Source organism: Pteropus medius, unplaced genomic scaffold, assembly GCF_902729225.1.
Source record: "Pteropus medius unplaced genomic scaffold, Ma_sr-lr_union100, whole genome shotgun sequence".
In the NCBI taxonomy this organism is placed as follows: domain Eukaryota; kingdom Metazoa; phylum Chordata; class Mammalia; order Chiroptera; family Pteropodidae; genus Pteropus; species Pteropus medius.
The window spans coordinates 1,016,013-1,043,037 of record NW_024347788.1 but is presented as its reverse complement, the minus strand read 5'-3'; the positions used below and the strand labels follow the sequence as shown (position 1 = coordinate 1,043,037).

Sequence of the window (27,025 nt, the reverse complement as noted above, 5' to 3'; positions counted from 1 at the left end):
GTGTATAAATGCCCAGTTTACCAACGAGGGAGCTTTACTTGACTGACTTACTCAAGGACACCAAAGGTACAGGTGAACTGAAGGCATTGATGGCAGTGTTAGTATGGGAATGATAGAGACTGCAGTGCTACATTTGACTAAACAAGTGTCATGTTATTTGACGTCCAGGCTATGCTAGGAAGGTGAAAATAATCCAATTTGACAGGAGTTTTATAAGAAACACGGAAGTGTGATCCACACTGCTCATATACACACGAGGGCTGGTAAGAAGGAAAAGTGGCCCTTTGTAATTTAGGATTTCAGAGCATTAGAATTAAGGGTGATGACTTGTGTAAAACGTAGGAACTAAAAGGAACATGATAGACTCCACAGAGCAATGTCACCATACCCCATATCCTCACCTCCTGTTTTAATTCTCCTTAATCGGGGAAAGATAGCATTGTACTCACGGAGAAGTGACACAGCTATTTTTTTTTGTGAAAGTTGTTAGGAAAACACAGAGAATAAGGACTATAAGAGATTTTTGCCTCCGAGATAATGTGAGTAGAAGGTAATTAATTACAAATAAGGTTTTTTTTTAAATTGTTTTTTTTTTTTTCATAAAAGCAGTGCATATCCATGCTAGGAAATTGCAAATGGTCATTTTTTCAGCCCACAGTATTAACCTGGGGGCTACTGTGTGCCAGGAACTATGTTAGAAAGGACATGTTGGTAAACAGAGCACAGTTCAGAGGTCTGAAAGTCTAGCAGTGGAAAGTGGTTTGGGCAGTTCTGTCCGTGCCACTGTTGTGCATGTTACCGAGGCACAGATGAGGGTCACTGGGCTCGGTCCTCATGGGCGTGGGGGACGAGGGACCTCCCAGAGGAAGTGAAGTCTAAGTTGAGACCTGAGGAGAAGGTACAGCGGAGACACCTGAGACATGTTCAGGCACTGAGCAGGCTTGGCTGCATACGTGATCATCATAAATTGAAAATGCTCAGAACAAGACTTATTTTTTCAACCAGTAAGAAAAGCTCTGAGAGTGACTGTTAATAATTGGTGGAAAAACAGTGAAACTGTAGTTGGAAAAGCCCTCTGAAGAGGACGTCACAGAATTTGTGTTTAATGTTTTCAGAGGTGGAAGAGAAATTAAAATTAATCCAATGTAATATTTTAGCTATGAAATTTGTGATGTAACCATATTCCTGAAATCTGTTTATGAGAAAAGGAGGAAAGTCATCCAAATTAAACAGATGCATTCTCACTTAATGGATCGATTTGAACAAATATATTTTTTTACCCCAGCAAATTTTTTTAATGTTAATCCTGATCCGGGGACAACAAGGGGACACTGACAATATCCCGCAGCTGCTGCCGCCTTCACGCTAGGAGCTTGGTGCCCGCTGTGCTGGGGCCACGTAGCGGGAAAGTCCGTAGGGGCCTGGACCCTGACCGCTTGGTCCCAGCCAGTTGCGTGACCGTGGTCAAGCGTCTTCAGCTTCCCTGTCTGTAAAATGGGACTGTCATAGTTGTGCCTTGCGACAAGCTCTTTAGTTGTTCAGCTGTATGAGGAATTTTACACACTTGCTGAATTAAACTTTTCCTTTTTTTTTTTTTGGCGTTTGTAAGAACCATCTCGGACCTTGCCTGCCTTTTGGCACGATGGAGAGGGCGTCTTTGTAGTTGTGTTGTTGGGTGTTGCAGTTTCCCAGAGTTCTCACGATTTATACATTTATAGCATCATCTTATGCTTTATGTCCCCTAATTTCTTTTTCATTGAGTTTTCTATGTTTTATTAAGAAGATTAGCAATGGTAAAAGATAATTCTCTAAACATTGAATATCATAAGTATATTCATTTGTGAGTTTAGCCTTAAGTTTAATCATTACAAAAGAATTTAATGAGAACAGGAAAACAACTTTATATCTTGAGTAACCAATGGAGGATAAACACCATGACTGATTATAACTAATGTTAATTCTTCTGTCCATATTTTTCTGGGATTTGGTGTCTTTATGTATTTATAATGGATGCCAATTTTGGGGGTGTCGGTTTGTGCAACCTTTTTCTTTTTGAAATTAATAATTACTGATGATTATATTTTTATTTAGAATTATCCCTGCAAAGGATTTTTTTGGCAACATATGACCTTCTTGAAGCAAGTTTCTAGCCCAGGATCGTGTACGCGCTATTCTTTCAGGGATCACTGTTTCCTACCGTCACTGCATTTCTTCTCACCCTTTGGGGCTCAGTTGAAGCACCACTGCTTCAGGGGACTTTTTTGCCTAATTAGTGTATTATCCCCCACTACTCCCAGTTTTATCAAAACAGTTTATGTATTTCTTTCATATGCTTTACCACAGTTCTAAGCTGTGTTACTTATTTATGTTATCTGCCTCTTCCCATTATACCTAAAGCACCACGGGCCAGAGAGGTGATGGTTCTTTCCCGCTGCTTCATTTGTAGTGACTACAGCAGTGTTCATGCCTGTCTGTAGCTGGCGTTCTGTAACTATAGCATAGAGAAACTAAATGAAGGAATGAGGTAAGTGGCATCTGAATTTTACAAGGTCGCACAGCTGCTCAGTGATAAGACTGGGATTTAGTTCCAATGGTCAGTCTAATTCCAAAGACCCTGTAGGGATCCATGAGAAAAGCAATTTCACAAATATTTTCAAATCGAACCTTCATAATCCTGTGGTAAGTTAAGTATTATTATCCACACATTACAGATGAAGAGACTGGTGCTCTTCGTGCTTTGTCAGAGATGCATCACTGGGAAGTGGGAGAATGAATTTAATTGGTCTTGAGCTCAGTGTTTGTGTGTGGTGCAGTCTTTTTCGGTAATCATTTGAACTCAGTCTAAATCTATCCCAGTGTGCTTTGATGCAAACCCGTTCTTACAGCAAGCAAAATAGAAGAGTACATTTTCTATTTCAATGTTGCAGCCTTAGCTGAGCTCTGTGACAGTGTTAGGTAGTAATTTTGAACTGGAGGCTTGTTTCATTCCCATTGTTTTTAGTCATTGTATCTTTCTTCAGAAAATATTTACTGAGTGCAGTCTGTTTGCCTAACTATTGTAGGTGGGCACTGGAAAAAAACAAAGATGAATAAGATTAAGACGACCCCATCCTCAACTTGGTTAATATGTAGTAATATTTAAAGTGTTTAAATGAGTAAGATACCTCTATGCATTGACTTGAAAACATGTCCATGATATACAGTTCATTTAAAAAATATATTGCAGCCTATAAGATGTGCATGAGTGCATTTTTGGTAACAGAGATAAATAAATAAATAAAATGTCTAGAGATGCGTATGTATGAATTATGTAAAAAGAAAGAATAACCTCCGAAATGTTAATGGGGGCTGTCCCCAAAGGTGGCATTGGATTGGCAGAAGGTAGAACTTTCAATACATTTTTCTAATAAGATTATTAATGATTTTTATTTTTTAAAATGTTTCTTAGCACTTTTTAATATAGAAAAATTTAGAAGGTATATAGAAAAAATTTTATCTGTGGTATGTTTATACAAATTTAAGTGAAAAACAGTATTAGAGTAAGATTTTGACTTTCTAATATATCTAAATTTTATCTATAATGTGACTTTGATAATTTTACAATATACAAGTTTTTACCAAAGCATTCTATCTATCCTGTTTTCAACAAGAAAACAAACAAACAAAAAACTAAAGCAAGGCGAGGGTCCTAACTAAAAGTGGGGATTGGTGATGGTGAAGATTGTGAATAGGGAAGCCCCTTATCATCCAAGTATTGTTTTTTTCCTGAGGAAATTAATTATGTTTACTTAGATAATTAAAATGCTAATAATCAGAGTAATAACAATGACAGCTAACATTTATTGAGCGCTTATTAAAGCCAGATACTGTTCTAAGTACTTCTCATGTATTAACTTAGTCCTCTGACGTGGGCACTATTATTTGCTCTGTCTTAAAGAAGAAAAGTCAGATAACTTGCCTGTTACAGAACTACTAAGTGGCAGACCAGTGCTATAACTATCTGGAGGCCGTACCCTACATACTATGCTCTCTCTAAGTGCCAGTTTGTGAGCTTCTAAATACCAGTCCAACTATTAATAGGAGTTATAGCTTTTTCTGCTTTAATGGAAAGAGATTATTAATTTTAGGTCTGGATCCTGGCAGTCCTAATATACAACTCTATTTTTTTAGCCCATCAGGGATTGTGAAACAGCTTTTGTGATTTCTGCATTTCATCAGAAATGAACAGATGTAGGTGATAAAATTGTAGCTAACATGTTGTTGGTTATGTTCTGTTTAATTTTTTTTTTCTCTGGGCAGGCGGCTTGGCATGGTGGAAAAATTGTGGGCTTCAGTTAGATTTGAGTTTAAATTCTGTCTTCAACATTTTCTAGCTGTTAACTTTGCTTTGTTTCTACACTTGTAAAATAAAGATGATAATATAGCCCCTCAGGGTGGTAAGAATTACATGAAATAATGTAGGCAAAAGACCTTTAAAGTGGAGTCAGGCACATAGTAAAATCTTAATAAACATTAATTCACTTCTTCGGGTAAGTGTCTTAAAATGAAGAAATAAAATGTACCTGTTTTTCTCCTGTAAAATGCAAGTACAGCTGTGACTGAAAAATGAATATCTTGCAAAAAAGTATTAATATTTTAAGAAGCCTGATTAATACAGCACATTTTTATATGCAGACCCAAATAATTTGTGACAATTTATCAATTCATTCTTAATGATTCTTGCATTTTGAATCATGGTGATATAAAGTATTGTAATCAATTATCTTGTAAACATACATTCTGAAATTTATCATCTGGTATAATAGGAACATTTTATCACAAATCAAACTAAACTCGTGCAGTATTCTTTGATTAGTTTTTTTATATGAGCTTTCATCACTTTAATCTTTTAGATGTTTGCACAGTTTTAGCAATTTTGTGATGATTTTTATCATTTTTGCTAATCTTTTTTTTTTTCTTCTATTTAATGTTAAATATTGCCCATTCCTGTGTACAGTTTTCTTTCATCTTTCCCCTTCGAGTCATTAAAAAAAAGTTGATGCATTTTATTCTGTTGGTTATACAGAAAACTATCATAATATGTTTTCTGTTAGAGCAGCTGCAGACTGGGCCTACAGTGCCGATTCATATTTTGGGGAGTTTGGAATTGCCCTGCCACCTCGAGAAGGGCAGCAGAGAGCAACGAGGCTGTGCTTGAGAGCTGAGGAACTTTCTATTTGATTTGGGATCTGTTTCTTCATTTACTTAAAATCACCTTTTCTACAGTTTAGCAGTTGATCATATTCTGTTATTTTTTAATAGATTAGCTCGATTTCAAACTATTTACTTTACATCTGACTTCTTTACCTAACTACCTGAGACAAAAGGTGCTGGGTTTAAGGAAATATGAGAATGATGAAATACTTAAGGACTTTCATTTCTTGGATTACCGTTATTTTATTTCTTTTATGAAATGGATATCTATGAAAACTATGTTCTTTTAAAAGCACAATTTTATCTTCTTCATTGATTTTAATTTATTTTTAAAAGCAATTCAATTAAAAAATAATTTCTTTATAGGTTCTTTTCTCACTATATTATCCCAGCACAGTAATGGAAATGAAGTATGTTCATTATTAGTAAAATTACTTGTTTAATTCAAGAGATTATAAAATCTTTTTTTTCTTTTAAAAGAACTGAAATCAAATTCTCTCATCCCTGTCATTTCTAGTCGAAGCCCTCATTCTGTGTACGTGGTCATCCAGACCCCCACTGGTAGTCCAGGATGCTTGGTAACTCTTGTGATGACCTCATACACTTGTACTTTCTGACCATTGCAGATATTAGTGGCCATAACTGGAATAAGACGACAAATTGATCCCTAAATGCAGCAGATCTAAAATGCTTACTTCTCAGATGTCTATTGAAACCTAATTAGCAGCAAATAAAATACCTTCATATTTGACTTATTTTGGAAGCTGAAAAATTTATTCAGTTCACTAGGGACTTTACCTCTCTATATTACAAACCTCATACCATGTGTACCTAAGACAAATGTGGGGACTCTTCGAAAATGTGCATCAAGTGCAGGTGTGGGGTGCCTAATAATACTTTGCAGATAGTCAACAAGCTGCAGCTGCTGTTTTTATTCTCTAATAATGACCGAAACAAATGCCAGTGTATGCTTTCTGCCGAAAATGTTCTTTCGTGTACCACTTATGTCCACTACTATTCCTGCTTCCCTGAATCTTTACTCCTGGGTAATAAATAATGCCCATGGAAACTAAAGGTGACCATTTTTCTTCTTTCTGAAGAAAAATTTAATGTCGACTGCAGTTGTTAAAAATGAGATATTTGTGTTATATTTATAAAGCAGATCTTGGGGGATGTAAGTTTTAAAAACAGTCTCTGTAAATGGTCTTGGCTAGTATTTTTGATATCTTTGCACATTTAAAAAAATCTCTTTTCTTTGTCACAATTAATGGGTGGTTTGGCCAGATATAGAAATGTACTTAAGAAAATTGATGTTCCTTGATTTTCAAAGACATTTAAAACCTGTTAGATTGGCTTCTAACTTCCAGTGTTTCTGGTGAGAAGTTTCTTGCCATTTCAGTTATTGATCTTTAATCTGGAACTTGTTTTGTCACTCAGGAACCTTTAAAGGTCTTCTCTTTATCACTGTTGATCTAAACATTTTATCTGGTACCTTTTTGCCTCCAGTTTTGAAATGTGTGGAGATAATTTCACGGGGAGTCACAGTGACTAGGAATGCTGGGAGAGGGCGCTTTGGCATTTAGTACGTGGAGGTCTGAGCAGTTAATTTTCTGTCGACACAGGAAACGGTCTCACCCACAATGTCAATAGTGCCCATGTCGTGACCCTGGGGAAATATAAGAATGATCCTGACCTGTGTATTGATTATGAAATGACAAGAGAAATAAGACATGTATACCAAATGCCAGTCAGTATTTTTGGTAATAATGTTTTAGGCATGCTTGTGTGAAACAATGGAGGAAGAAGGTGTAAATGACATGGTAGAAATTGAAATAGAATAGAAATCACTGTGAAAAAAGAGCCATTAAATTATCTATGTGTATATATTTACCATATTACTACTTTTCATTTCTAATTGGACATTATCTGCACTATTGTGCCTAATCATATTTTTGACACCTTTATTTCTATATTTCCAATTAGTACCTGCTTTTAATTACTTTTGCAGGTCACAAAAGTTATTAACTCTTTTCTATAGTAGGATATCTATTTGTAATCCAAACACTTAGCAATTCCAGACCCAGAAAGATTTGAGAAATAACGTTTGCACGAAGGCTAGAGCTTGACTGGCAGTAGCAACTACTCTTTACTGAATTGGAGCAGGATTCAGAAAGAAGTTGAGCAAGGCTTGTCCTTACACAGTTACATAGCAGCTTCTGAGTTAGCAGTTTGCAGTTCTATTTCATTAATGTCTTGGAAAGTGAATTATCAGAATTGCATATATAGAAAGCTATATTATAAGAATGCAGGCGTTCAGTGACAAAGACAAATTGCTCTTAAATTATCCACTGTTTTTTCACGGTTCACATCATTGTTTTACTTCACTAGCATGCCTAACTGGGGTAGCTGTACATTAGAAATACAGAACTCTGAGACAGCAGAGAGGGCTGAAGGCAATGAGGCAGGGAGATAGTGGAAGATGCTGAAATAGTAGTTTGATAATTTTGTATTAATATAATAATTCTTAGGCATTTTAAAATAAGTATTAATACAGAGTCATCATTTTAATATGCATATGATATACTTTTACTTTTCAGAACCTAAATCGCAGCCACAGCATCTGCATCAGGGGCCACACAGATTGTCGAACACCGAGCAGAATGGAGTAAGAGAGAATAATCCACCGAGATATCTTACCCGCAATGATACCAGACAGCCACGAAATGAAAAACCTCCTCGTTTTCAAAGAGACACTCAGAATTCAAAAGCAGTTTTAGAAGGCAGTGGATTCCCTAGAAGCAGAGGTCCCGAAAGACCGAGTACTTCTTCAGGGTCTGAAGTATGGGCTGAAGAGAGAACCAGGTGTGACAGACCGTATTCTAGATATGAGAGAACTAAAGACACCTCATATCCTCTAAGTTCTCAGCACAGTGACGGTGCTTTTAAAAAAAGGGATAACTCTATGCAAAGCAGGCCAGGCAGAGGCCCACCCTATGCAGAGGCAAAAGAAAATCCTCTTCCTCAAGAACCCATAGACTATAACAATCAGAAACGTGGGAAGAGAGAAAACCAAACAGCAAATCCTGATCATTTTTATGACAGGAAACCGCGAACAGTCAATAATGAAGCTTTCGGTGGTATAAAAATTGAAAAACATTTTCATGTAAATACTGATTACCAGAATCCTGTCCGAACTAATAGCTTCATTGGTGTTCCAAACGGAGAGACAGAAAGGCCAACGAGGGGAAGGCGAGTAGGACCTATTAAGCCAGCAGGACCTGTCACTGCTACACCCTGTGATGATAAAATATTTTACAATAGCGCGCCCAAAAGAAGATCTGGGCCAATTAAACCAGAAAAAGTACTAGAATCATCTATTCCTGTGGAGTATGCAAAACTGTGGAAACCTGGAGATGAATGTTTTGCACTTTATTGGGAAGACAATAAGGTATGCGTGCTATAAAGGTATTGTATATGAATATTAATAAATGTGATATTCTAGTGAGACTGTAGAAAGCCATTTGAGACTGTGAGTTTTGTTGTGCATTTGTACCTGTTTAAAGTCTAGGAACACATTTATACTTATATAATTTATAAAAGGAAAAACAAAATATTATTTTTTATGGATGCTTAGAGAGAATCAGTCCCATAAAATTTGGTTAGGTTAGGATTGGTTTTAGCTTGTACATGGGAATAGCAATGTAAAAGTGATTAAGTGACGTTGATAAGTTATTTTACTTATCAACTATACTATTGTTTGCTTTTCTTTCTAGTAAGATTTTACTGATTCACAAAGAAGAACATCACTTAAATGGTACAGTGTTAAATTCTGCAGATTGCGTCTAAATCACGGAGATGGGAGCACAGCATAGGGAATGCAGTCGGCATTAATGTAATGGCTAGGTGGAGGGCCAGGGGAGAGAAAGAGCAATTGGGGGGATTGTTTTATAAACTATATAAATGTCTAACCAATGTACTGTATACCTGAAACTAATAATACAATTAAATTTAAAAAATAATAAAAATAAAATAAAATGTATTATTTAAAAAAGAAAATCTACACAAACTGCTTTTTAAAAGAATTAAGAGAGAACTGTTAATTATTTAGTTAATAATAACTAATTTAATAATTATTAAACCACTAATTTAAATGTTCTTAGTTCTACATTGTCCGCTGGCTCAAAGGGAAAGAGGGAAATCATGGAGAAAGGGGAAGGGAAAAATAGAAGCCGAGGTCGAGGGGGACACAGCGATCGGATGGGTGGAGCCTGGCCGAGAGGCAGGAGACCAGCCGTGAGGCAGAGGGCGGACAGGTTTACCTGCTGCCCCGCGTGTTCTGCCCGTTACTCTTCTCATCCTTGAGGGCTGGACTCAAATGCCACTTCCTAGAAGGAGCCGCCTTTGACCTGCCCCCTCTTTTCTCCTACGCCGTTGTCTTTCTCAGTCAGTGCCTTGTTCACTTTGTAAAAGTTACCAGTCTTTGTAAACATTTGTGGTCTTGCTTCCTGGATTGATGGCTCTTTCCCCTACCATAATTTTAAGTTCCTAGAAGGCAGGATTATGTCTGTCTAGTTTTCCTCTGCAACCCTACTCTTTCTACGGTATGGGGATTTAATAATTATCCATTGGCTATGTTAATTAGTTAATTCCGAAGGGGGCACTTATATAGGAAAAAAGTAGAGTGGAGACTAGAGATATCATCAGGGTGATGAAAACAGGTAAGGAGGTTATAGAGCAAGGGACCTGGGTAGATGTGAGGATCAAGTCACAGAAAACAATGTTCGAAGTAAATGTTTTGTAAATACAGTACTTTCAGTTGATAAGGAAAGGCCGTGCCCACGACAGTGTACCTGTGGTTAAAGGAGAAGTGGAGATAAAGTTAACTGAAGATTCAGGGGAACTGGAATTCAGACTAGGAAATGTGGATGGGTCCTTTAAAAGGATGCAGTAAGACTTGAGATGAGGAACCAGCCCCCACTGTGTTCAGTGAATGACAGGGCATGAGCAGGGTGTTAGGTGTTACCTGGTGATGCCAGCAATGAGAGGTACAGGGTGGTATAACTGGGTCACATGCTCTTTTAAGGTTTTTGTATGCATGTGAGATAATTCTTGTCTAAAAGCAGCATCTCTACTATCAAGTTTTAATTCAAGGCTAAAAAGAGGAGAGGAGACAGTGCTACCTATGTCTTTTCTTCCTCCCTCCTTCCTTCCTTCCTCTTTCTTTCCTTCCTTCCTTCCTTCTTTCTTTCCTTCCTTCCTTTTTTCCAGAAAAGCAAAAGCCTTCCCAGAAATACCAACAGACAATCCCATTAGCTGGAACTATTTTACATGGCAATGTCCTGGCTATTAGGGAGCTTGGAACGCAAATACGGGTGTTCTTTACTATTCAGACTCTTACTTCTTGTAACTCAAACTACTTCCTTTCCAAAATACAGGAGCTATTTGATTTGGGTAGTGGTGGATTACTTCTGTTTAGCTGTTTCTCCCTCATGGTAGAGGCAAGAAAGAGTGAACTGGTTGGAAATCAGAGTTGGTTTGTAGTTAAGTACCTATAGAGTAGGCCTTGTGTCAGATGCTCCTGTGAAATGTTGATTAAGGTGAAGATGGAAAATATTTTGTCATATTGGACAGCGCGGGGTTGTTAGTGATCCTGACAAGCAGAGGAAGTAAATGATTGGAGTTCAAGTTCAATAATATTTGAAAGGCTTGGTAAATGACTCAGGCTTTCCATTAAAACTCCACAAGGGTTGTACCCTAGTATTAAGTACAAAATTACTAAAAATGAGCCATTTCAGAGCCTAAAACCAACCCTTTATGAGATCAAGGATATCTGCCTACCGAAACAAAATCTGATCCTCTTTTTTGGGAAAAGTAACATTTTCTAGAACCTCTTCAATATTTTATCTGCAATGTCTGGCATCCTATAAAAAATTATGAGGCATGGTTAAAAAGGGAGAGAGAATATGAATGATCAGAAACAAGTAAAGCAATGGAGAATAACAAACCTACAGATATTCAAATATTACACTTAGCAGTCAAATTCTTCAACAAATACTGAGTATTCAACAAACCACAATTGAGCAGCTGCTAAATGTCAGGAGCTTGGGATATATCAAATAGTTCTGGCTGTGCTGTTATCTATATACCTTCAAATCCTGATGAGATTGTTAATAAAACTTTGCTTTTAATTGTAATTGTCTCAAAAACTCAACAATACTGAATTCATTTATTGCCTCTACTGAATATATTCAAAAGAATATAATATAGCTTCTGAAAGACTACTGTACTGAATAATTCTTAAAATGCTTTGAGCTTTTAGAGTATTAGAATAATTGGATGATCTTCTAAGGTGACTACTTTGATTTTAATTGGATATATACTTTCCAGTTTAGAGTGGAGGATTGTGGGCTCTATACAGATTATACCATTTAGAAAATAAGGTTATCAATATTCACTCTCTGAAGAAGATGGGATTAGTTATCTTCTGAAACCATCTTATTTGAGAGATAGCTTTTAAATGTCTTGTCAAGAATAGTCAACTTTCCAATTTTTAGCCAGAGACCAGGGTAAGAAAAGGCATTGGGTATACCTATCATTGAGAAGTCATAATCTGAATTGCATTATAATGATATTTTGGAGCTAATTAATCAATTGGTATAATCTAGGATTTAAAAAATTCCTCATAATATCTTGTCTTTATTTTTATAAATAAAAATCTGGCTTTATTTTTTTGGAAGGATTTGAGAATTTGGTACAATTCTTCTTCCTCTAGACTGCCATAACTAGTTCAGCTCTGCCCCCTCAGCTGGAATACTCTCCACCTCCAAGCTGGCCTCCTCGCCTTAAACCCTATTCCTCTTAAAATTGTCCGTGAAACCGCCACTGCTGTGCTTCTGGTCTCAGACTGTGTCATTCTTCCCGGTTAAAATCTTTCACCTATAGAATAAATGCATATTCTGATATGCATGTAGAGCCTCCATCATCTGGCTCTTAACCTTCTTGTCCTGTCTGATTTCCTGTTGGTTGACCCCTCTTCTCACTTCATGCCATAATTAATTTAAACTCTGTAGTTTCCTGCACTCACCTTCATGTTTCGTGTCTCTGTAATTTCCCCTGGAACACTCTCCTCAGTTGTTTGCTTGACTAAACCCTCTTTACCCTTTGAAAACCACATCCATTGTCTTCTGTCCCAGGAAGCTTTTCCCGAACTCCTCAGCCTTGTTAAGTGCCACGTCACGACACCTTTATTACAGTACTTTCCACACTGTATAGAAGTCATTTTTCACACATTGTCTTTATGAAACTGTAAGTTCTAAAAAGACGTCAACTAATTTATTTTCCTAGGATCTATTACGACTTGTTTGTTGAACTTACCTGAACTGACATAATTATCTTAGAAGCTCACAAGAAGCATAGGTCCAGAAATACTCTCAACACTTCACAGAATATGGAAGTGTGAGGCCGAAGAAACAAAGGAAGAAGGGAGAGATGTGAATGTATATCGAGAACTCTGAGGAAAATTCCAGCATCGGGTGTCCAAACTTCCTGGTATCCAGACCTGGGAATGAAACACCACGAATTAACTTCATAATCTTTATAGTATGAAATGCTAGTTAATCAGTAAAAACACATTCTTTCCTGGTACATCCAGTGTAACTCAGAGTTTAGAAGGTTATGGAGAATAAGAATTTCTGTTGCCTTTAGCATTTTCTGATTCTGATGAGCCTATTAAGGGATACTGTTAGAGTAGACAGTGTTATAATAGAGCATCCACCTTAACCTACTTTGAAGAAAACATTCCTGAAGAGTAAGTAGTTTTTCATTTCTCTTTTATGTTTACTAAGCAACATTCAAACCTATGATTTGGGTCTTGAATGGGCTGACCTATAGTGGAGGAGTACTCCAATCAGCTGACTTACTCCTAGGTACCTAAACAGATAAATTGTTAAATCGTCGTTGTTAAATAAATTATAAGTTCTTTATGAGTTTATAATGTGCTTTAGTTCCCAGCGCCAAATAAAACTGGGTAAACTAATGACATAAAAGTGTCTGGTCTTGCAGTGTCTCAAATCCTATAAATCCTGGATAGGAGTCATGTGCTTACTCTTTACCTGAGATCCTCACCTTACCCCAGCTGCCTGTGATGATGGCAGCAAAGAGCGTTTTTCTTTGAGATGTATTTTTGTCATATATTTCTGTTTTTTTAAGTAAATTGCTCTGTAGTTATATATTCTGATTAGCACATAAGACTTGTCTGTTAGTCAGAGGGCTTCAGTGGCTACAACAAAACATGACACTAGTTTTTTTTTTACACCCATTAGCATGTGAATATTCTTCTCTACAGACCCTCTTAGTTCTGTCTTGAAACCTTACTACTCTTCAGAATTCACATGGATGAGATAATTTATCTTTTTTTAGCCAATTTATGATTATCCATAGGTAAGTTTTCTTTTATAAAAATATTATTCTCTTATAAATTATTGTCTTTAAAATACTGCAATTTTGAAAGTAGCTAAGAGTAAATCTTAAAAGTTCTCATCACAAAAAGAATTCTGTAACCATCCATGGTGATGGATGTTAACTATACTTAATGTGATAAACATTTTACACATATTCATGTATCAAATCACTGCGTTGGACACCTAAAACTAATACAACATTATAAGTCAGTTATATCTCAAAAATTAAGTTAAAAAATTGCCTTTCAAAAAAAATTACAGTCCAACACCTTGATGATTTGCATTTCCATCAAATATTACCCTTTGAGACAATGTCGATTGTCGTATCTAAAACTTCTTTTTGTCTCCTCAGTTTTACCGAGCAGAAGTCGAAGCTCTCCATTCTTCAGGGATGACAGCAGTTGTTAAATTCATTGATTATGGAAACTACGAAGAGGTGCTGCTGACCAACATCAGGCCCGTCCAGACAGAGGCGTGGGTACGTGATCCAATTTCTGCACACAGGCTTAAGCTGTTTTGAAGAAAATACATAGCTCTAAAAGAGTAGTCGTAGTAATAATGAAATTTGCCAGTGAAAAAATATTTGAATTTGCTTAAAACTGGCTCCCCCTAAAGTAAGATTTTAACTTAATAATTACACTGAACTATAATAAAAATGAAAACGTTGGAATTACTTTTCTTGTATATGCTTTATTATCTTATGCTTTGGAAATAGGTGCCCTTATTTATATGTTTGCCAAAAGTTTGTATATGTAAAATGAGTTTTTATGCATATTTTCTTCTTTCCTAGTTTGTTACTTTAACAAATGAGGTCCAGCAGTTGTCAAATTTAAATCTCAGTTGGATACATGTATATTCTTTATTATTTTAGTTACATGTAAAATTAAGAAAAGCATTTTAAATCATATGAATCCTCACTGTATACACTGTACACATGTATATGTACAGATTAAGTATAAATATCTACTTAATAATTATTTGATTAATTTTGTTGCCAAATGTTATATTGAAGCTGTGTGATAATTTTGATGATGTAATTTAGAATGTTTTGGCCTATGGAGTCCATTTCATACAGAACTTATGTGACTATATAGATAGATTCTCAACTACATTTAGGCAAAAACAGGAGGACAAGGCATGTTAAAATTAGTTTTATAACTTCTTTTATTTCCTTTCTTCAATTTGTGGGTAGTTGTTAATAAACTTATCATTAGAAGCTTATTTTATTGCTATTTTCCTAAAATTTTTAAATATTCTAGAAAATTATGTCATCCAGACAGTTTTCATTATTGAAGCCTGTGTTGTTTTCCCATGAGCTGCTTTCTTTTTCTTTTTTTTGATCTTATTACATTTTCCTGTAATGCCCTCAGTGTAACGCCCTTCCACGCCTCCCCGCCCCCCGCCCCAAAATAAAACAACAACGAAAACCTAGTAGCTGTAATCATGGCTTAGGCTACGGATGTTGGTTCTTTACATTTTTACTCTAGAAAAAAACTATTCTATATAATTTATCACCTTTTATTTTGCAATATAATATCACTAATGGTTCATATGTTAGATTAAGAGGTCCTTTCCCTTACTCTCATTCTCTAAAGTTTAACCACTTTTTCCCAAAAAGGCTGAAATACCATCGTCCATATCTAATTTATGTCTGTCTTTCTTTCTTTGGAGAAACTTGTACCCATATTTTTGCCCTTTTGATTTTTACATGATGACTGTTTGCATTCTTTTTTCCACTAATGCTCACATCTTTATCTAGTTTCAGTGATCAAGTAATTATTTACCGAATCTATATTTCTAGAAGTTCAATCTGGTCTGCTGTTCGTCACATGCTCCCAAATGTTTTTTAGCCATTGCAGTTAAAGGTTATAATAGATTTTTACATTTAGTTTTCTTTTAATTTTTTAAAGAGATTTCATAACAGATTAATTTTGTTCTTTTCTCCCTAAAGAGAAATTTACTTTTCTTACTTCGTTGCTTCTTTACTTCCTTTTTATGTTCCAGGGTGGCCATAAGTGGTGAGCACATTTGCCATCCTCACAGTAGCTCTTTCATTTAGAGGCATTGGGTACTGAAGTGATCATTTTCTTTCCATAGTCAGTGACTTCCTTTTTCTCCCTTAATGATCCTCATTGCTGTATCATTGATTTTAGCCCTGTGTAAACTTAACTGGATGATAACTTTATCAGATGTCACAGCCCGTGCAGTGATTCTGCTCTGAACTACAGCAATACTTTCATATTCTTCATAAACCTTTGTGAATACTTATCTATGCGTTATTTTGCTGGGTTTTTTTTTTTTCTATTTATTTTTTCTACAGTCAGCTCTAAAATCTTTTTTATAAGATACTGGAAGAAACAGGATAGAATCACTGAATCTTTAAGAGATTATGGTATTTCTTTTCTTCTACTTACAAATAATGAAGTGATTATTGATGTTTTATGATTTTGCATAAATTAATATAACATGTTTTTAGATCATGAACATCATTTTTGAGCATAAGATGGTCCTTTCTTCTTTATCTGCATGAATAATTGAGTTATTGATATATAGATGATATAATTGATATATAGATGCCACCAGCTTAACATACCTTAACTCATCTCCATTTAAAAAAAAATACATGTGTGCATCTATACATAAAAAGCCCCTGAAGAAAAATAGTCTATGCGCCTATCAGTATATTTAATGTAGGGTTAGTGATGAGCTCTCTTAGCCTCTGAGAATATTAATGTTGGGGTGTATGAGCACTTTTTCTTTTTTTAACTGGGGAATTATAACAACTTTCAAGTTAATCAAAAGCAAAATGTTCACTGTACCAGTAAGAAGGTAACTCTAATTGGCAAGTCATACTAGAAAAATCAAAGGGCCAAAAAGGTGCAGCAAAGTTGTTAGAAGCCCGAACACAATTATTCACTCACACTATGGATTGTGTAATTTTTAATTTTTTAACTACATGTGTGCATTACAATTTTTAATTATGAAATGATGTATCTTTTATTAAGGTTTATGTTTGTTATTGGCCCCAAATTTTGGAAAATTTCTTATTTTCCTAAATGTAGCAATGATCATGTGTTGAAGATTTTTTTAATAGTCTGCAGGAAAAACAACCCCCAGAAGCCTGTATATAAACCAAAAGCCTTTTTGAGAAATCAGTTGCCTGTATTTTCTCTTAAAGATGTAAGGATAAATCATTAAATAAAAAGTATGAAATATTAAGAGACTCAGTGACTAAGTTAATAATAGTCTCTTGTATGGAAAATTACGAATCTAGTCAATAGTTTGTATTAATATTTTTCTCATGAAGTTTAGGAAATATTTGCCTTAAATCTTTCTGTAGACCAAAAATCTGTTTTTCCTTTCAATCTGGATTCACCTTTTTATTTCCAGAACATATTCAGTGATGATATTTTAGATGGCAAAAATTTATGTTCTGATTATGATTAAATACTTTATTTCCTCTAAAATGATTTACTAAACTTTTTGGTAAGTCATTCCTGATTTTTTTGTTCTACCTAGATTTCACCTGATTCTTTTAGGTGTTATAAAATATCCTGTCTTAATTTTAGTGTCTTTATCATAATGAACTCTAGTTTTCACATATAATGTGAGGTTCACAGCTCAGTCTTAAATGGATAAATGCTCTAAACCTTTTCTCAATGTTCTTGGAACATTGTAGGATTTTTCTCATTAAAGTAAATGAAGCATTAGGAGTCTCATTTTATTTTTAAAATTATATAGGGAGAAAACCAGACTGTGTATTATACATTTCTGACTACTGTATGAGAAAACATTAGGGGCAAAGAAACCTGGTATTAATGGTCCCTGCAGGCCCCTTCCAAATTGGTCGCTTTTAACTCTAAAACTAACACTAAAGAACCGATTAAAAGATGCCACAGGCAATACCCTGGCCCTGCTGCTCAGACATATCTTTTGTGTTTTTAGGGTGTTTTTGCTTCCGAATCGCTTTTCTAAACCTGGAAAAACATTGTTAAGTCCTAATTTTCCAAGTATGTTATGACCTGAATTCCATCAAGACTTTTATATCCCAAGAAATGTTTTAGAACATGCTCATTTCTAAACTTTCTTTTTAAAAGTTCATAGTATTTGCTTCTTATTATTAGGAAATGATCATTGTTTGACTATTGTTTCAACTAGAAAAATTATTGTGCAAATAATGGTTAGTTCTAAAACCTTTACATACACATCATCTTGTACAGTAATTCTGGAAAGTAACTGATGATTGTTGTTGTCTTTTAGATGAGTATTCTTAACTGATTTTTTGTAAAGTATTCATTTAGTCAGCAAATATTTATTGTGCATCTATTAGGTGCCCGGCAGTATTCTAAGTGAAGGATACATATTTGTATGCAAAACACAAAATTCCTGCCCAATGCACAAAGTTAAAGTTATAGTTCCAGTTATGCAAAACAAATACCTCATCGGAGTCCTTATTCTTACTTCCTGAAGCTTTAAAACAAAATACAAATGGTGAAAATCTTGTTTACTGAAGTTTTAATTTAAATAATGTTCAGGTCTTTATTTTATTCCACCTTGTTTGAAGATAAAATTAATGTGGAGGAAGAAAGTATGACTTAATGCATTTTATCTATTTAAAAATTTCTTATTTATTTTATTTCATCTATTTTGAGAGTAAAATTTGTTTTTAGGAGGTTTCAGGTTCTGTTATTTTAATAATTATAATATGTGTATATTTCAGGTTTTAGCATACTTTGAGGAAACTGTCTCAAGTTTTAGTTTTGAAATAACTTTGTACAAAATTTATTTTATAATGGCATCCGAGGAAGCACATTTGGAAGTTACCTTTTCAAATTCAAATAATGTCATGAAAGCCATAAATTAGTCTACACCTAATGAAATTATTTAAAAGAAGCATAACCAAAAAAACCCTAACCTAATTAATGAGGGAGGAGATTGAGAGTTGTGATAAAGAAATTAATGAGTTAAAGTGGATCCTAAATGTATTAGAACAAGGTCATGTTAGTAAGTTTAATGACATAGTGATAAAATTAGGCTGTATGTAGTTTGTATTTGATATCAAAAGGCATAATAGATATTAAAATGTGGACAGTCATTTAGAAACCATTAACTTCATAGGAAACAGTGAGGTTCTGCCAATTAGTATCCAGTAAAAAGTGCAAGCACCTGTTTGATCATAGTCTGGAAGGTTTTTCATTCTTGCTGGTAAATTCTTAAATTAGTGGGTATAATTTTCCATACTTAAATTTTTTCACTAAAAACATACTAAGGTCACTGAAATACATTTTTTTCCACCATGCTTATTTTGGGAAACTTCCCTTTCAAACATGGCCATATGGCCACTGCTGATTTTCTTTTGCAGTATAAGCACAGAGTTATTCAGGATGAAACTGTACAGCTAGTTTAGCCCCACTTGAAAACATAGTTTTCAAATCATGGGCAGTAGAATTTGGTGGATTTCATGCATTATCTTTAAGCTTTGTTTTAATAAAGTTTGATTGTATTCGATCCGCTTTATTTATTTCTTCATCTATTACCCGGACTTTCACAGTTCCCACAGGAGGTTGTGAATTAAACAAAAAACTACTAGAGATATGAAAGCCGTGACATAGAGGGAAAGATGATTCATTTATAAATGCATGCCATATACATAGCAGTGTCAACTTAAATACTATTTATACCTACCTCCTGAAGCCCAAGTTTAGTTTGTGATCACTAAACCTAACAGAGTAGTTTTGACCTAGCTACATTATTCACCACTTAAGTTAATACTAAGAGTATAACATGCTATTTTTAGACCTCTACAAAAGCATTGTTTGAATTTTGTTATCTGATGACTTAATATATTGTAATCTATCAAAGGAACTGTATATAAAAACATCTTTAAAAGTTTTCTGGGTAATCTGAGTTTTCCTTTATTGAGCAATGAAAGTATAGATTAGATGATTATTTCATGTTTCTTTTTCCTCAAGGTGAAATAACTCCTAAAGTGAAATAACATGATAGAATATTTACCTAAAATGCACTCTTTCTTTTGAAAGTCATTTCAATGATAACTCAAATTTCTTTCTAACTTTAATTACAGTTCATAAAAACAATTTAAACTTTAAATTATTTAAATATTAATATTAAGTATAAAGTTAACATAACTGTGGAAAATTCACAGCATTCTTTTTATTTTTTTGTATACTTGAATAATACCAGTAGATAATTGTCAATTTTATCTTCTAAGTCTCCTCTTTATTAATGGCAGCCTAAAGTATGGACTCCTGAATTATAGTGTTGATTAATTAAGAAGTAAATTCATGATGCTTTAGATTTATGCTGAATATTATGTGATTTTGATTTTTCCTTCAAAGTAGTCTTAAGGAGGCATCATGGGTAAGATCTTTAGCTGAAGGGGGCTGAGATTGTCAAGCGAACTTATTTTTTTCCTTTGGCATTATGATTTAGTAGCTCCGAGCTTTGTTCTGAGTGTAAATTTTGTTTTTTCATTTACTTTACTTATCAGGACTTTTAAAGCTATAATTTCGAATTGAGTTGAATTTTTCTATTCCTATGTATATGCATGCAATAGCCTTGCTAATATACTCCTTGCACAGGAAATAAAGTAGTAAAAGAAATGAATCTGAGGAATATTTTCATTTGGTTTTCTTTCTTTCTTCCCAAAGAAGTTAATCTTATATTGGATATATGCCTTGATTCATGTCAGTATATTTTAAAGATTTTTTTTTTTTTATAAATTCGAAGAGGCATCCTTAGTGAATTAAAAAGATATGTACACAACTCTTTTAGTTTCTAGTGAATTTCTGAGCCTCTTCCATCTGCACCTAAAAAAAGCAGACAAATGTTGCTCCTCTCACTGTAGACTTTATTCCCTTTCAGAGGGAGCTCCCGCAGAGCACCTTCCCTCTGGTGCAGTCAGGGAATGTGAACCTGCTCGGTGATGGGCTAAAAGGGGACTTGGGGACATACTTGACTGCACACCATAATGAGTCACTGGTTGTTCATTCTCTTTTTTAATCTTACATGGTCACCTGTGTGTCTCTACTTAACACTATTTTTCCATATTCTATCTTCGTCATCTTGTTTATTAGTGATCTCTCTCTGTTTTGATTCTATTTCCTAAACATCATTGTATTTTTTGGCTTCATTTTCTTTTTACCTTTAGTGGGCGGTATCTCTTGACATTTATGGAGTACCCTTCTTACTGATCCTAATTTCCTGAACTTCATTGGACCTATGCTATTTATTCTAGAATCATGTGCAATAGGTTTCGCTATCACACCTTTAGGAAAAGAATGGAGTTGATCTGTCTCCTTGTGAGAAATGCTTTGATGTTATAGAACTTCCGGTACCATTAGACCTGGAAATTATCGGAAAGAGTTTTACACCTTGGCTTGAAATAACTCCCTTAACAGCCTGTCATTGGCTGAGAACTCCATTCAGAAGGGAAAGGGAATACTGCAACAGTGAGTACATTTTATTTGCCTTAAAAAAAACAAAAAACAAAACAAAACATACAGCTTTTAAGAGTAAACATGATGAAGAGACTCTAGTTAAGCAGCTTTGACCATGGTAAAATACAAAAGTCATTTTGTATACATATTTTTTCATACTTAGTTCGTCTAGCTCAGGGTTTTCAGAAGTGTTCTGAGAACATGCTCTGCTTCATGGTTAAATAAATTTGGAAAATGCTGGCTTAAAAAATTAAGTACGCTTTTTAATTACAGGACTTCTTTGAGCCAGTAACAGATTCATATGTATTTTAAATCTCTGAGAACAATATATAGTATATATTGCTTCACAAACTTATTTATTTGTGGGACTTTTCTTTTCTGTATAGATCCTGTTATAGAATGTCTACAGGAGTTACTTTGGAAAATATCTTCACTATCTTCTTAACTTCTTTCCAGTTTTCAAATTTCCCATCTTTAAAATAGAGTGAAGGTTTATCTTTAGAATATATTGTTTTAGATGTTCCAGACTTCTTAATAATATAATAATTTTTTTTATGTTACAAATAGAGACTAAATATATCAAAGTGAATTTATCTTCAAACATATCCCAAGATTCTTTACCTTTCTATAAGTAGAGAACAAAATATATTCCTGAAATTTTATGTCCCTTCTAAGTTCTTATGCCATTAATAACAGTGTTTTATTACATAAAAATAAAATTAAGTTTTTATATTATATGTAATTATATACAACTCACTGGTCTTTTAATTTTAACTTAACTCTAATTCTGGAAACTTTTATGTATTAACTTTTAGAAACTGGCTTTTGTGTAGACTCCCATAACAGCTTTTATAATATTTCTGCCCTTTTCTGTAATTTTCACCTCATAAACCACATGATATTTATATGTTCCAGCAATAAGGTATTTTTATCATTTGTGGTTTTGTATTTTTTATCCTATAATCTAGCCTAAGGCAAAATCTGAAATCCCTTTTTTTGTTGAGTTGGCACTGGCTACTAAATCAGAAGGAAGCATCAAAGCAAGTAAATTCCACTGGGCGTTGGACATTCTTAAATGAAGAAGAGGACTCCTGAAAGACCAAAAGTTCTGTTTTCTTTCTTCATTTGTATTGCTCTCTTACTAATAGGCTAGTGTGGTCTAAAGCCTTTGAATAGTAGTCTTAACTTGCTAAAGACCTCCTAGAAAACAAACTCCTATACTTAACTGCTCTTGATCTCCTGTTTTATTTTCCTGGTAATAGTTGTTAAGTAAAATGAATTGATAATCTTGGATTCAATTCTTGAGCTTTCTTAAGAGTTCTGGAGGGGCAAGAATTCTTATTTTAGGAAACATGTCTTTTCCAAGCACTTATAATTATAAACGGGGACAGAATTTATGATTGGATCATGGCTAGTGAAGTGCAAAGGAACTCTGTAAATAAGCAGTAGATAAGTACTGTGAAGTACCATGTCCTTTATTGCTTTGGGGGATCAGAACTTCAAGTGAGCAAATGAACTGGTTTGGAAGGGAAACCGTAGAAGGAGGTCAGAGTTATTCATCGAATAGTCAGTGTAGTAGTCCTGGTGGTCACCTTTAGCACTGAAGAGTTCTCAGACATCAAACTCGAGTATGACAGTTTAATAGAATAGTTTTTCAACAAATATTTTTTGAATGCTTTTCGTAACAAAGCTACTTTGGAAAATAGATTAGTCTACATACCCAAGGAATTCAAAGGATATAAGAGAAGTAGAAGATATATTTTCTTTTTTCCAGAAGCCACCTCTAACATACTAATAAGGCCTCCATCATACTGGGGCGGTTCCAGTCTGAGAACTATTGTTGGCATCGTTTTTGATATAATTTCGTTATGCATGTTAAATGAATAGGATAGTGTGCGGGAAGTAAGTGGGGAAGGCCAACACTGATTTTTCAAAACTAGTCATAACTTTAACAACCTTTTTTTGGCATTTTTATCTTGCTTGAAGTGTGCCCATTTTTTCCCCCAGATCATGTGATTAGGAAATTAGGGTCAGCCCTCTCGGTGATGCTTAACATAGAGCTTATTATACAAAAAAGATTCTGTTTCCGTATGCTTCAAATTCTAAGATTTATGGACTTGTGATTTTTTTTAAATGTTGGCAACTATTTTTGGTACCATACAGTGAGTGATTGGGGGAATATAATGAGCATTTTATCTTGAAAAAACTTAAGTAGGGCTTAAATAATGTAGGGGAAAATACACTCGTGTGGTTTTTTTCCCTCATAAAGAGATCAGATGATATAAATCTTATTAGGAATTCCTGAATTGGAACATAAGGACCCGAAAGAATGTTAGGCTTAATTAGATTTTTTAAATATGGAACTGAAATTTTAAAGTAAAGAGAAAGGGGAGACATATCAAAGCTTGAAAATATTAGTACTTATTAGAAATTGTTTATCTTTTCTAGCTAAACCCTTTTTTCTTTTCTTTTTTTTTTCTTTTTCTTTCTTCCTCCTTATCCAAGCTCCTCCTCTTTCATTTTATTTTATTTTTTATGTCTTACTGCCTTTTTATTCATCTTAAAGGTTTCAGGTGGCTTTAAACTACTAAGTTGGATATCTTCCATCCCAGATAGGACTGATGCACAAATGAAATCTGGTTAAACAGAGCATCTTTTAAAGTTCAGAAAGCCTCTAAAAGCTTTCAGCACAAGTAAACTGATGTCCTCAATTGATCTTTTGTATGCTGTGATTAGTGTTAATGCTTACTTAGCTCTTGGCCCTATTGATAGTGGTTCTCATAAATGAAAAGACTTAGAGACTGAGATGTATTGGAGCTGATTACAAAAAGATCTAGAAATGATAACAAGTTGGTCATATGCCCAGTCCATTTAGACCGTATCCTCATATTCTTAAGAAATAAGCAAAAAAAAGAAAAGAAAAGAATATCTAATCGAATGTGTTGAAAACTTAGTTAAGATTAGAAATTAAAAAGTATAATTCTCTAAGGAAAATTAAGGAATTTCAAGAAACTAGAGACTGGAAAGTCTGAATTTTGTTATAGAAAATTAATTATAAAAGGCTATATTAAAAAGCATTTCAGATATGATTTAGAAATGAATATAAAGTTTACATCTCAGAAAAGGCTTATATCTCAAGATGCACATATTTTCTTTTAGTTTGTTGAAAATATTTAAAGTTCACTATGAAAAGATTGATCATTCTATCCATTTTAATGATTATAATTGCTTTAATGAAAATAATCACTGAGGAAAGATGATTAAGATAGAAACAAAGGTTAAAGATAGATTTAGTATCTTGGTTCTTAGGGGCATTTTTCAAGGTAATTTTTTATAACGGTGTGATTTAAAAGGTTTGACTGAAACTGCTAAGCAAAAATTTTTAAACAAACGGCTTTAAATAATAGCAATTATAAAAACAAGTTTTACTCTCCAAATTACTATGCTTCGAGGCTCCAATAAATTTTGCAAAAATGACAAAGTACAGCCAAAAATACTTCTGGCAGTGTTTTCTACTTATTGCCATTCTTGGGCCCAAGGCTGAGAAGCATTTTCAGATTCCATGTGCTTCATCCTGAAAGAATTTGATGAAAAGGGTCACTGAGGGAGTTAAAGTCTGCTCTGCTTGGCCTTTGAAAGAAGGGAGAGAGCGACACTGGTCTCGGGCAGATTACTTCCGCCTCCCTTTTGCCCCTGCTTCAGCTCCCGGGGAGCTGGAAATGCACAGGAGGAATCAGAAGACCTGGGTCGAGTCCTGGCTCTGCCACTTACTACCTATGTGGCTTTGGGTAAGTTACTTAATATCTCTGGGTCTCAGTTTCAGTACAGGGTTGTTGAGAGGATTAAAAAATATGATCGGTGGAAGTGTGCTTTGTAAACTCCCAAGGTCTATAGAAACATAAATTTTTATTATTGTAAGATTGACCTCTTCCTTCCCTATTCTTCTGTAGTCTGGTTTCCTCAGCTATGCATTTTTAAAGCAACCCAAAATGACTTAACTCTTTTCGCTTCTCTATGCCCTCTCCATATTGGAACTTTTATTCCTATTCTTTGCATGCTTTGGAGTTAAGTATTATAAGAACATAAAACCAGACTGGTTAATTTAATCATCACTGGAGAGTGTGGGGCTTTTTTTACTATTAACCTGCCTACCCTTCACACTCTCACCTTTCTTTTTTAATCTCAGAATTACGTGCTTGGAAACATCAAAGAATCTCTAATGCATGGAAATTCAGACAGTGTTGGCGTGAAAGAATTTTGGCAGAGGGAGGTCCCCTAAATCCTGTTACCCAGATCATGCCTCCATTAGTTAGTAGGGTAGACTGGGATAATGATTATGCTTCAAGCCCTTCTCTGCGGGGAAAAGAGATGGAAATACTTCAGTCTTCAGAAGTCTCTAACCTAGATCCTTAACTTGAGGAGTAGTCATGGAGAGAAGAGACAGAGGATTTGATGGCCATTCCTTTGCATGACATCTCACTTGGCCTCATCTTTGCTTCTCAGTGACGTAGGTTGTAGCCCACTCTCAGCCCTGCTACACTACAACGCCTGTTATCTTTACTGGGAGCTCAGTTTACAGAGGCTGTGCAGTGCTAAGAAAGAAAGAGAACTTGCCTTCTGGATCACATCTGGTTTTAGATCAAGGGATCTTTATGAGGGCATGAGAAGAGCTTATGGCTCTACTTGGGCCAACCCTCCCCCCATAATCTAAGAACGCTGCTTCGTTTGGCTGTGTGTAAATAATAACCACTTCTGTGACCTGCTTGCCATTAATGCGTGATTACCATGCAGCACAACAACAGTTACTCATGTCATGATTGGATTAACTTTCTTAAAGATTTTATTTTTTATTTTATTTTTACGGCCTTGAACCATTGACTTATATGCTCGATATGGTTTCTTGCTGAAGTAGCAGTGTCATCTTGCATAACTAAAAATTGGAGAGACATATCGAACTCTGGTAGTAATCAAATGCACATTGAACAATTAAGTACAGTGTTAAATTTATGAGTTAATGGGAAAAAATTAAATGGTAATGCTCATGCTGGCAAAGACGCAGCTGTGAGTATTCTTATGCATTGCCGATGGCAGTGTAAGTTGGCATGATGCTTCCAGTTTTTTCCAAGCCTTAAAAATGTTTGTACCCTTTAAACCAGTAATCCCCTAGTTGTTAATCTCCCCTAGGGAACGAGCAAAGGAAATAAGTGAATTGCTGAGGGACGATCATTGAAGCATTGTAGTAATAGGAAAAAACCAGAAGTTGCATAATTCCCCAGCAATAAGAGAATGGTAAAGTAAATGATCATGCATCCGCTTGGTGGAATATTATACAGCTGTGATTTTTAAAAAATCATGAAGGCTTTAATATGAGCAATATTTATGATAAGTGAATAAAAGCAATGTATAGACTTGAACAAGAATATACTCAAGGTAGTGGTTGTTTTAGTGTAGTTGAATTATATACGTGTATGTAAATATATTTTTTCAATTTTATAAACTTTCCGTAATTTTGTCGTATATTTTTTTATTTGAAAAAAATGAAAGAAAGCAAAATAAAATTACCAGGAAGAAAGTTGATCGTGATTAAACAATTTTAGTTTAGTTTTTTTTTTAAATCCTTAAAATTTGCAAAAACAGATCTGAAAATATGGGAGTTAAAAAATTTAAATAAACAAAAAGATCATTTCTTAATTTCTAATTTGGCCCTTTTGCCTTGGTGAGATTAAAAGCAACATGATTATAGTTTTTCATGATAAAATACCATGATCCTCAAACTTGTTCCTATCTATAGTTAGTAAATTAAATTCCCCACAGCTAAACCAGTAGACTTCCCCGTACAAAGTCTTGCCACATGTCTTCACTAGGTCCATGTTACCTACTTCCCAATTTCTTGCAGAATTCTCTTTTATTGGT

General features: G+C 34.6%; 1 protein-coding gene across 6 annotated transcripts in view; it reads left to right on the top strand.

Moving 5' to 3' along the window:
• The window catches only part of TDRD3 (tudor domain containing 3), a 134,621-nt gene that overhangs the window by 87,500 nt on the left and 20,096 nt on the right, over positions 1-27,025 (top strand). For 3 of the 6 annotated variants that reach the window (XM_039877162.1, XM_039877165.1, XM_039877166.1), the window contains exons 11-13: positions 7,791-8,641; positions 14,005-14,130; positions 24,815-24,900. In XM_039877162.1, coding sequence (XP_039733096.1) covers positions 7,791-8,641; positions 14,005-14,130; positions 24,815-24,900 — 1,063 coding nt within the window. The remainder of the gene's footprint in view (positions 1-7,790; positions 8,642-14,004; positions 14,131-24,814; positions 24,901-27,025) is intronic. The other 3 variants (XM_039877168.1, XM_039877163.1, XM_039877164.1) reach the window with 1 other exon arrangement.